General features: G+C 48.1%; 1 protein-coding gene across 1 annotated transcript; it reads left to right on the top strand.

The window, feature by feature from the left end:
- The first annotated feature begins 3,988 nt into the window (after nucleotides 1-3,988).
- LOC309392993 (natriuretic peptides A-like) lies at nucleotides 3,989-10,048 on the top strand. Its single transcript, XM_081954703.1, has 3 exons — nucleotides 3,989-4,207; nucleotides 6,541-6,805; nucleotides 9,762-10,048. Exons 1-3 carry the CDS (start codon nucleotides 4,088-4,090, stop codon nucleotides 9,776-9,778), a joined length of 402 nt encoding a protein of 133 aa, XP_081810829.1. The 5' UTR covers nucleotides 3,989-4,087; the 3' UTR covers nucleotides 9,779-10,048.
- Nucleotides 10,049-11,494: the final 1,446 nt, after the last annotated feature.

Here is an 11,494-nt window from a genome sequence, read left to right as displayed (position 1 = left end):
GCCTGTTCCCAGTGTGTGCAAGCACAGAGCTGCCAGGAGAAGGGAACAGCTAAGGAACAAAGGTTGACTTGGGAGTAAGGCCACAGGTGGATAGAGAATAAAGAGGAGCGAAAGGGGAGGAGAGTTTGCAGGAGACAATCACTTCAATTCATTAGAGTAAAGATCCGTTCCTGACTTCTTGCCATGTAATTGCTGCTACAGTGTGACGTTTGGAAGATATCGGCCTGGCAGCTCTCCAAGCCTGATCAAGGTCTGCAGTTGTGAAAACTTTTGAAAGATTGTTTGTTGGAGAGGGATTCACTTTAAACTAAATAAAAAGGGGCTTTAGCAGGACGAGGAGTTGGCTTTGTGCTTTAGGGAAGCCTCCTGTCAGAACAGGAGGGGAGGGGGGAAAGAGTCCTGAAAAGCAACTACAAAATCCATTGGCGAGCTCCAAGCAATTGTGCCCAATTCGGAGTGCGAGGAAGGACCGACTCAAATTTCTCACACCTCGTCGTGCATTCTCTACAGGTTTGGGTGATGCTTGCTAGGCTCAAGAGCGAGTTGCGAGGCCAATGGTTTCAGCACCTTGGAGAGCACCCAGCAACTTAGACACACAGACTCCTTCGGTTTCCCTCTCTGTCTAGCTTCAACCGGATTTCCCCCCCCCCCACCCTTGACCTCCAAGCCCCCCCGGCCTTTTCTCCCTCAAGGTCATAACTGACCTCAACCCAGGATGGCCGTGGGTACAAATAAATGAGCCCCCGCAAGGTTTTCCTTGCTTTTTTCCCACCTCCCTGTTTAGTGCCTCCGACACCGATATTTAGCGGTTGACTGGTTTTGCACGCGGAAGGGCCATTTCCTCATGCGGCGGCTTACGATAGCAGAGAATTAATAACAGCACTGTTTTCGTCTTCCATGAAGTGCTAAATAGCGATGGCAATCACACGTAAGACTTATATACCGCTTCACAGTGGTTTTATAGCCCTCTCTAAGCAGTTTACAGAATCAGCATCTTGCCCCCAACAATCTGGGTCCTCCATTTGTCTGGACAAGTTTCCCAATGGCTGTTATTGATTGTAAAACCGAAGCCCTGGGCAGTCATCAACGCCCATGCCGTTGCAAGACTTTCTGTCCTGGCTGGATTCGTTCACTGAGCTGGGATGATTTCCTCACTGTGAATTCCTTGGAGTTCAGTTGAGGCAAAGAGCTACAGGGATCAGATCCTTACACTTGAGTTCCACCCAGAAAGTAAGATGCCATGCGATGGCTGAGCACGTACAAATTGAATCACTAGAAGAAGAAGAATGCCTTGGTGAGGCCACACTTGGAATACGGCATTCAGTTCTGGTCGCCACGATGTAAAAAAGATGTGGAGACTCTAGAAAGAGTGCAGAGAAGAGCAACCAAGAGGATTAGGGGACAGGAGGCTGGTTGCAGGAATTGGGCATGCCTTGTTTAAGGAAAAGAAGGATTAGGAAAAGGAAGGTTCTGCATTTAGGCGAGAAAAACGAAATGCACAGGTACAGTATAGGTGGTACCTCGCTCAACAGCAGTAACTGTGAGAGGGATCTTGGAGTCCTAGTGACAACCATTTAAATAGGAGCCATTCATGGGAAGCAGCTGCCAAAAAAGCCAACACAGTTCTAGGCTGCATCAACAGAGGGATAGAATCAAGATCACGTGAAGTGTTAATACCACTTTATAAGGCCTTGATAAGGCCACACTTGGAATACTGCATTCAGTTTTGGTCACCACGATGTAAAAAAGATGTGGAGACTCTAGAAAGAGTGCAGAGAAGAGCAACAAAGATGATTAGGGGATTGGAGGCTAAAACATAGGAAGAACGGTTGCAGGAACTGGGTATGTCTAGTTTAGTAGAAAGAAGGACTAGGGGAGACATGATAGCAGTGTTCCAATATCTCAGGGGTTGCCACAAAGAAGAGGGAGTCAAACTATTCTCCAAGGTACCTGAGGGTAGAACAAGAAGCAATGAGTGGAAACTAATCAAGGAGAGAAGCAACTTAGAACTGAGGAGAAACTTCCTGACAGTGAGAACAATTAATCAGTGGAACAGAAGTTGCCTCCAGAAGTTGTGAATGCCCCAACACTGGAAGTCTTTAAGAAGATGTTGGATAGCCATCTGTCTGAAACAGTATAGGGTTTCCTGCCTGGGCAGGGGGTTGGACTAGAAGACCTCCAAGGTCCCTTCCAACTCTACTATTGTATTGTAAGAAGAAATCCTCTTCCAGCCCCTCCGGCCCCCTACCATACCCTGTAGATGTTTCAGGCATTTTATACACAGTTCACAAACACACACATGATATCAAGATAGATTGGAATAGAATAGAATAGAATAGAATAGAATAGAATAGAATAGAATAGAATAGGCATAATAGCATCTTCCAATATTTGAGGGCCTGCCACAGAGAGGAGGAAGGGGGTCAAGCTATTTTCCAAGGCACTCGAAGGCCAGACAAGGAATAATAATGGATGGAAATTGATCAAGGAGAGAGATTCAACCTGGAAATCAGGAGAAATTGTCTGACATTGAGAACCATCAACCAATGGAACAGAGGTTGTGGGAGCTTCAGCACTGGAAGCTTTTAAGAAGAGACTGGACTGCCATCTGTCAGAAATGGTGTAGGGTTTCCTGCTTTGATGAGGGGTTGGACTAGATGACCTACAAGGTCCCTTCCAATTGTGTTCTGACTACTTGAATTTCAACTGGCTGGATAGATCATGACCCACCCGTTGCTGAACACAAAACCCTGCAGACCCCCTCCTGGCATTTTTAATAAGAATAGAACAACAAGAGTTGGAAGCGACCTTGGAGGTCTTCTAGTCCAACCCCCTACTCAGGCAGGAAAACCTACATTATATCATTTCAGACAAATGGTTGCCCAATCTCTTCTTAAAAACCTCCAGTGTTGGAGAAGTCATAATTTCTGGAGGCAAGTTGTTCCCCTAGTTAATTGTGCTAACTGTCAGGACATTTCTCCTTAGTTCGAGGTTGCTTCTCTCCTTGATTAGTTTGAGATAAGATCCTCCATCTTCCGAAGCACTCTACCTGCAAAGAGGAGCAGTTTCCCCCCCAAGCATTGGGAAGCAGCTGGATTCCTGCGCCCGTACAACAACCTAACTTTGCCATGTGGTTTTTAAGGGCACCACAGATCACACAATTTGGGTTGATTCAGATTTCGGCATGCCACATGGTTTGTGTTCCATAACTCGTTTTGCAGTAACGGATCGCCTTAAAAGCCTGACAACTCTAAGGGGTGCTGCTCATCTCCGTTTCAAAGCCGAAGAGCCAGCGCTGTCCGAAGACGTCTCCGTGGTCATGTGGCCGGTGTGACTCAACGCCAAAGGCGCACGGAACGGTTGTTCCCTTCCCACCAAAGGTGGTCCCTGTTTTTCTACCTGCATTTTTTTAAAGTGCTTTCGGACTGCTAGGTTGGCAGAAGCTGGACGAGTCACGGGGGCTCACTCCGGTATGCAGCGCTAGGGATTCGAAGCACCGCGCTGCCGGCCGTTCTCATCGACAAGCTCAGCATCTTAGCCGCTGCGTCCCTCGAGTAGGCCATATATGGCAGCGATAAACGCGGTTGGGACACCAAAAATGTCTGCCTTCTTTGGTGTCTTTTCTATACAAGGAAGTTTTCTCCGGGAGGCCTTTTCTCCCGTTTGGGAAAAATGAAACACCGTCGTCCCACAAAGGCTATGGACCTGAAACCGGGGAGGGTGGGGAGGTGGGAGGAAATGTGAAGAATGCCCAGCCGAAGATGGTGTGCAATCTCCACTCTTTGGTATCAACGCGGAGATCCCAGCGACATGAAATCATTGACTTGTGACTCGCATGCCTCTCCAAACAGCCGCTGCCCCCGTGACACCTAATAAAGGGAATCTTCTCTTTTGGGAAAACGCGGCATGCCAGCCACGGCGCTGGAATGCGCTCCAGATAACCCAGGAAAGCAGAGCTGGCTTTCCGAAGGGTATATAAGAACTCGCGGGAGGGGGAAAAGGCCAACAGAAGACCCCAGGCGCCTTGAAAGAGAGAGAAGGTCTTAAGAAGCCCACTCTGAAAACAGCCGACTCTTGATCGCCAAGCATGGATGCTAAGAGTTCATTCCTCATCGTGGTCTCGTTGCTGTTTTTTCTCGGCTTCCAGCACCCGGCGGCTCACCCCATCCGTAGCCTCAGCCCGGCCGAAGAGCTGGCCAACATGGAGGTAAGAGAAACACACTTCTTGGGATTCCGTCTGGACTAGGGGAATCATCCAGCAGGCAATGGAAGTCATTTGGGCAGCAATTCTTTTGTCTGATATGGCATAGGTGTCTCCTGCTTGGGCAAGAAGACCTCCAAGGTCCCTTCCAACGCTTCCTGTTATCCTGCTATCATGTCTCCCCTAGTCCTTTTTTCTCTTAAGGTATGTTTAGCTTAAGAGAAAGAAGGACTAGGGGAGACATGATAGCATTGTTCCAATATCTCAGAGGTTGCCACAAAGAAGAGGGAGTCAAACTATTCTCCAAAGCACCTGAGGGTAGAACAAGAAGCAATGGGTGGAAACTAATCAAGGAGAGAAGCAACTTAGAACTGAGGAGAAATTTCCTGACAGTGAGAACAATTAATCAGTGGAACAGCTTGCCTCCAGAAGTTGTGAATGCCCCAACACTGGAAGTCTTTAAGAAGAAGTTGGATAGCTATTTGTCTGAAACGGTCTAGGGTTTCCTGCCTAGGCAGGGGGTTGGATTAGAAGACCTCCAAGGTCCCTTCCAACTCTACTATTGTATTATTGTATTATTGTATTCTGCCTCGCAGTAGCTGCAGGTCTCTTAGCTGAGAATCCTTTGAGGGGCTATGACGCCTAGGGGAACCCAGGTTCAGGAGCAGTCTACCCTAGTTTAGAGTGATCAATTTCATGCCCAGGTCACAGATGGGCTGACTCCATTGGAGTGAAGGTGGGAAGGAGGCGTTCGACTAGAAACCTCGACAGAAAAAGCTGGTGTGTTGAGCCAGAGATAAAGAGATTGGACGAGCATTCTCTCTGAAATGGAATAAGGACTCCTGCTAGAACAGGGGGAGGGGTTGGACTAGAAGACCTCCAAGGTCCCTTCGGACTCTGTTATTCTAAAGGAAGGAGCGACGTTGCTCTCAATGGCTCCAGGAAGCAGGACTAGCACCAATGTAAAGGAGATTTGGTAAAACATGGGGAGAAACTCCTGAAAGTTCTCCCCTTCCTTCACATTACTTTAAGGCAGAGCGGGAGCATCGACAGTTAAGGATCCCAAACAGAGAAAAAGAGGGGATTTTCTTATGAACAGGGGGAACAACATTTCGGGACAGTCAAATACGCTCCAAGAAGTGCCAGCTTCACGTCCATTTTTCTCTAGTTTGCTTCAAAATGGCAAATTCCCGACTCTTCTGAGCAGTTTGGACTGTCGGGATCAGAATAGAAAAGAGCTGGAAGGGACCTTGGAGGTCTTCTAGTCCAACCCGCTGCTCAAGCAGGAGACCTTATGTCATGTTAGACAAGTGGCTGTCCTGTCTCTTCTTAAAAACCTCCAGTGATGGAAGCCCCCACAACTTCTGGAGGCAACTTCTGTCCCAGTGGTGAATTGTCCTCACTCTTAGGAAGTTTCTCCTTAATTCCAGGTTGCTTCTCTCCTTGGTTAGTTTCCATCCATCGTTTCTTGTCTTGCCCTCTGGTGCTTTGGAAAATAAATAGGCCCCCTCCTCTTTGTGTCGGCCTCTCAAATACCAGAAGACTGCTCTCACGTCCTCCCAGGTTCTTCTTATTCTCTTCCATACCCAGTTCCTGCAACCGTTCTTCATGTGTTTTAGTCTCCAGCCCTTTAATCATCTTAGTTGCTCTTCTCTGCACTTTCCCCCCCCCCCCAAAGTCTCAACATCTTCTTTGTAATGTGGTGACCAAAATTAAATGCGGCATTCCACATGTTTACTAAGGCTTTATAAAGCGGTTTGAGCAACCATCTCTTGCTAAACTGAAATCACATTTAGCAGGATAGAAAAACGTGGATGCTAGTATCCAGTGAGAATTCAATTTAAGGCGCCCTTAGTTATCTTATCTAATCTGATCAAGTCTCATCTACGGGACATGGTGGCTCAGTGGCTAAGACACGCTGAGCTTCTTAGTCAGAAAGGTCGGCAGTTTGGCGGTTCGAATCCCTAACGCCGCGTAACGGAGCGAGCTCCTGTGACTTGTCCCAGCTTCTGCCAACCTAGCAGTTCGAAAGCACGTAAAAATGCAAGTAGAAAAAAGCAGGGACCACCTTTGGTGGGAAGGGAACAACCGTTCCGTGCGCCTTTGGTGTTTAGTCATGCCGGCCACACGACCACGGAGACGTCTTCGGACAGCGCTGGCTCTTCGGCTTTGAAACGAAGATGAGCACCGCCCCCTAGAGTCGGGAACGACTAGCACATACGTGCTAGGGGGAACCTTTACCTTAGTGATCTACAAAGACAAGGGGTTGGTTTTCTTTGCAGTAGACATGACTGCCATTTTCTGGAACTAACCCAAACCTTCTCGATTTCCATTCCAAGGTTCTCCTGGAGAGGTTGGAGGAGAAAGTGGCCTTGATGGAGGACTTACAGGGCAACCCTGACGAATCTGACTCCCAGGGGGAGCGCCAGGCCGAAGAGGACCTAAACGATCAGCCCATAGCCGACGATTTCCCCGTCTTCTCCGACCGAACGGCCCTGCTGAAACACATGAGGGGGATTCAGGCAGCCAAAAGCATGAGGGAATCGGGCTGCTTCGGACGACGGTTGGACCGGATCGGATCCGTCAGTGGGATGGGATGCAAAGGTGAGTCGATCCTGTTTTCTTGATCTACGATTTAAGCCTATTCAAAGGGAAACCCCCCTCCCCTCATTTACGAGAAAAGAAACTACAATTCCCCTCTCCCCTCTCCCGGAGTATAATAAAAAAAAGATCACAGTTGCCCTCCAAAATGAGTCAAGTTAATATTATTATTTTAAGCTGCCCAGAGTTATCATCTGGCGAAGAACGGGCGGCTCATAAATTTTACAAATCAATAAAGGTGAGTTTTGACCCATTCTATGACCACATTTGGTCATAAAATTGCCACAGATGCCACATTTGTTTAGTGAACCTTTGCAGTTGTCAAGTTAGTGATGGGGTTATTACTAACAATGGAGGAAAACTAACCAAGGAGAGAAGCAACCTGGAATTAAGGAGAAACTTCCTAACAGTGAAGACAATTCAACAGCGGAACCGCTTGCCACCAGAAGTTGTGTGTGTGTGGGGGGGCTTCATCATTGCAGGCTTTTAAGAAGAGTCTGGACAGTCACTTGTCTGAAATGATATAACATCTCCTGCTTGAGCAGGGGGGGCTGGACTAGAAGGCCTCCGAGGTCCCTTCTGGCTCTATTCTGAATTTGCTTTAAAAAAAAAAAGAATGATCTGCAGTATTTCAACACCCACGTTGGAGATAAAGTAGAAAAGTGACCTTCCGTTTGACGGTCTGGATCTCCCCATTACTCAGGGAAGAATTTGACCGTCACACCCAAATGCAAATATTAGCTCTTTAAAGAGAAAGGGACACTCAAAAAAAACAGGGTTATTTCAAAGGAATAAGCAGCCACGGAAATAGCTGTCAAAGCCCCAAAGGAGTCCTGATCTGATTCAAAAGCTTTGTTTTTCTTTGCAAATTTTCAGCTGCTTTCACAAGGACCTCCTGCCTTAAACGCAACTATAAAAAAAGATCCATTTTTCACGCCTCATTATTTCTACAAGGAAGTCTGTCTTTCCTTTAGAAACGTGAGGAGGTTTTTACACTTAGGCAGGAAAAAGGAAAGGTGCAAAGTGCAGATTAGGCGAGACCTGGCTCGAAAACAGCAACGGTGAGAGGGACCTTGGAGTCCTGGTGGACGATCCCTTAAAGATGAGTTAGCTGTGTGCGGCAGCAGCAAAAAACAACAACAACAACCTAATGCAATCCTTGCTTGTATAAACAGAGGTATAGAATTAAGACCATGTGAAGTATTAGTACCGCTTTATAAAGCCTTATTAAGGCTCAAGCTCAATCCCTCCAAGACTGAGTGGCTGTGGTTTCCCTCATCCCGATTTGTGCATCTTGTCCCATCTTTGATGGTAGGGGGAGAGGTTTTAGCCCCCTCAGAGAGGGTCCGTAATCTGGGAGTCCTCCTGGACACGCGGCTTAATTTAGAAGAACACCTGACGGCCGTGACCGGGGGGGGGGCTTTTACCAGGTTCGCCTGGTACGGCAGTTGCTGGACTAGAAGACCTCCAGGGTCCCTTTCTGCTCTATTCTGATTTATGTCCCAAAGGTGCTTTTTCAAAAGAAAACGGCGCTCTTTTCTTTTTTTTCCTTGAAAACATTTCACTTCTTACCCCAAAAGCTTCTTGTGATGTGATCCCCCGTTGCGACCATCTGACAAGCAAAGTCAGTGGGCAAGCCTGATTCACCTAACAACCGGGTTACTAATTGAACTATTGAGGATTCCCTGAACAATTGTGGCAAGAAAGGTCGTAACATGGGGCAAAACTCCCTTAACAAAGGTTTCACTTAGCGACAGAATAGAGTAGAATAACAAAAGTTGGAAGGGACCTTGGAGGTCTTCTAGTCCAACCCCCTGCTCAAGCAGGAGACCTTATATCATTTCAGGCAGGTGGCTGGCTAGTCTTTTCTTAAAAACCTCCAGTGATGGGAGCGCCTATGATTTCTGGTGGCAGGCTGTTCCACTGGTGAATTGTCCTCACTCTTAGGAAGTTTCTCCTTAATTCCAGGTTGATTCTCTCTTGGATTATTTTCCATCCATTGTTTCTGTCTTTTGCCGACTGGAACGCCAGTTCCCCCACCATAGAGTCTCCTCCTAGTGCGGCATCCTTTTTCTTCTGCCGACTGGAACGCCAGTTCCCCCACCATAGAGTCTCCTCCTAGCGTGGCATCCTTTTTCTTCTGCTGACTGGAACTCCAGTTCCCCTACCATAGAGTCTCCTCCTAGCGTGGCATCCTTTTTCTTCTGCCGACTGGAACTCCAGTTCCCCCACCATAGAGTCTCCTCCTAGTGCGGCATCCTTTTTCTTCTGCCGACTGGAACTCCAGTTTCCCCCACCATAGAATCTCCTCCTAGAGCGCCATCCTTTTTCTTCTGCCGACTGGAACTCCAGTTCCCCAACTATAAAGTCTCCTCCTAGCACGGCATCCTTTTTCTTCTGCCGACTGGAACGCCAGTTTCCCCACCATAGAGTCTCCTCCTAGCACGGCATCCTTTTTCTTCTGCCGACTGGAACGCCAGTTCCCCCACCATAGAGTCTCCTCCTAGTGCGGCATCCTTTTTCTTCTGCCGACTGGAACTCCAGTTCCCCACCATAGAGTCTCCTCCTAGTGTGGCATCCTTTTTCTTCTGCCGACTGGAACGCCAGTTTCCCCACCATAGAGTCTCCTCCTAGTGTGGCATCCTTTTTCTTCTGCCGACTGGAACGCCAGTTCCCCCACCATAGAGTCTCCTCCTAGCGTTGCTTCCTTTTTCCTCTATCTGTCCTAACCGAAAGCCCTATCAATTGGGGAGCCAACCAGCGAAGGGAGCCACAGCAGAGGGATGAAATAGCCACATGCAGCTCCAGAGCCACAGGTTGCCGACCCCTGCCCTAGCCGAAGCCTGACGCAAATGCCCCCTCTTCCTGGGACCACAAAAACCCCCTTGACATGGTGTCATTCCCGAGCGTGGCTTTCTCCTCTCTTAACCAACTTTGTTTTCTCTTTCTTTGCTTTCAGGATCCAGAAGACACTAAAAGCCGCTCCTTCACGTGGGGTGTGAATTTTCGAAGATTTTTCCAGCCTGTGGGCGCTAGGAGAGAGAGAGAGCGAGAGAGAGAGAGAGAGAGAGAGAGAGAGAGCGCTCCGCCTATTTATTTATTTATTAACTTATTTATTACCTGCCTTCGTTTGCTTCCTCCCCCTTTCTTTTCCTTTTTCAAAAAAAAAGAGAAAAAAATGTGTTTTCTTATTTTCAGCACAGAGAAACTTAGCCTGAAACGATCATTAAAACTACGATTATCTTACTCTGTTTTGTGATGTGGGATTGCCTTGCGCGCTTTCGACTCTCCCGCTCGCTTTGCGTTTTAAAGAAGTTCGCCTTATCTCTTTTCAAAACAAGGCATTTGCACAATCCAACTGCCTCAATCCACCTTCCCGAGATCTCTATGGGTAGTCCTTGACTTACGACTAATCCTTTGGATGTCAGGCACGACTAAATTCATAATTTTAAATCCCGCGAACCACTAATATGATCTGCCTAATGACCGGCTGGGTGGGTGTGGCTAGGTGGTCATGTGACTGGGGGCGTGGCCAACTCAGTGTCACTCATGTCGAGGGGCGCCTCGCCGGCCTCTACTCACCCCTCCTCGCCTTCCTGCCCGGGCTCCTTAGGGCCCCAATAGGAAGCAGTTGTTGGAGCTAAGCAGCCACCGGGAGAAAGAGTTGGCAAAACAGCTCAGTTCAAATTGGATCTGACCGAGAAGGAGGCTCAGCAGAAGCACCTCACTGAGGACTACCAGCATAGGCTTTCCAAGCAGGGGGAAGACCTGTGGGAGTGCAAGCCAGGGACTGGTCCCTGGAGGCTCAGTGGGTTGAGTTGGTCAGCCAGTTCCAGGCCATGCTGCAGTCCCACTGGAATGAGGCCCTCCAGCTCTTCGCCACCAGCGGCTCTTCCCTCCAGCCTTCACCCAAAGCCCCCCACCAGGAGGCTGAAGCAGACCCCAAGTCGGAATTTCTGACCCCCCCCTCTGACCCGCACAAAAAGACCCCGAAGAGGGAGACTCTCTGCAGCAACACAAGCCTTCATTGTATGTATCCGTCCCAGGGGCCGTAGTTTGAGGACCCCTGATTTAGCGCAATATAAAAAATGCAAATAATGGTTTTGCGGACCCCCAAAATATTCTCGTGGACCACCGGTTGGTGACCGCTGATTTAGTGACCGTTCAAAGTTACAACGGCCACGAAGAAAAGGGACTTAGGACCATTTTCACACGTGCTTTGTATCAGCCCCATGGTCACGTGATCAAAAGTCAGACACTTGGCGCCAAAGGTTGGGAATGTAATCAAATACCGGGCACATAATATCACATGTGGTGGACGTGTCGAAAAGCAAAAAAATTATGGACGAAAAGTGCATTTGAGGTTAGAAAAAAAAGGTCAAGGAAGCATATAGATTACTGCATAAGCCAGAACTATTTTCATTAGGCATAGTACCAGAAAAATATGATAAATGGAATGTACCGTATTTTTCGGAGTATAAGACGCACCTTTTTCCCTCAAAAAAGAGGGTGAAAATATGGGTGCGTCTTATACATTGAATACAGAATTTTTGGCCTCCCGAAACCCCACTCCCTTTGCAAAAATGGCCGTGCATAGCCTTTAGGAGGCTTCCAGAGTGCTCCTGGGGGCTGGGGAGGGCAGAAATGAGCGGAAAATGGGCCGATTTTTGCTCGTTTCCGCCCCTTCGGCCC

This window comes from Natrix helvetica (assembly GCF_964273705.1).
Source record: "Natrix helvetica genome assembly, chromosome: 5".
NCBI classification, from domain to species: Eukaryota; Metazoa; Chordata; class Lepidosauria; order Squamata; family Natricidae; genus Natrix; species Natrix helvetica.
This window is presented reverse-complemented; position numbering and strand designations above follow the sequence as displayed.

Bases quoted from the DNA above. Each gene is read 5' to 3' on its own strand.
- LOC309392993 (XM_081954703.1), top strand. From the start codon at position 4,088: ATGGATGCTAAGAGTTCATTCCTCATCGTGGTCTCGTTGCTGTTTTTT. The intron at 4,208-6,540 runs GTAAGAGAAACA...TTCCATTCCAAG, and splicing joins AAGAGCTGGCCAACATGGAG to GTTCTCCTGGAGAGGTTGGA.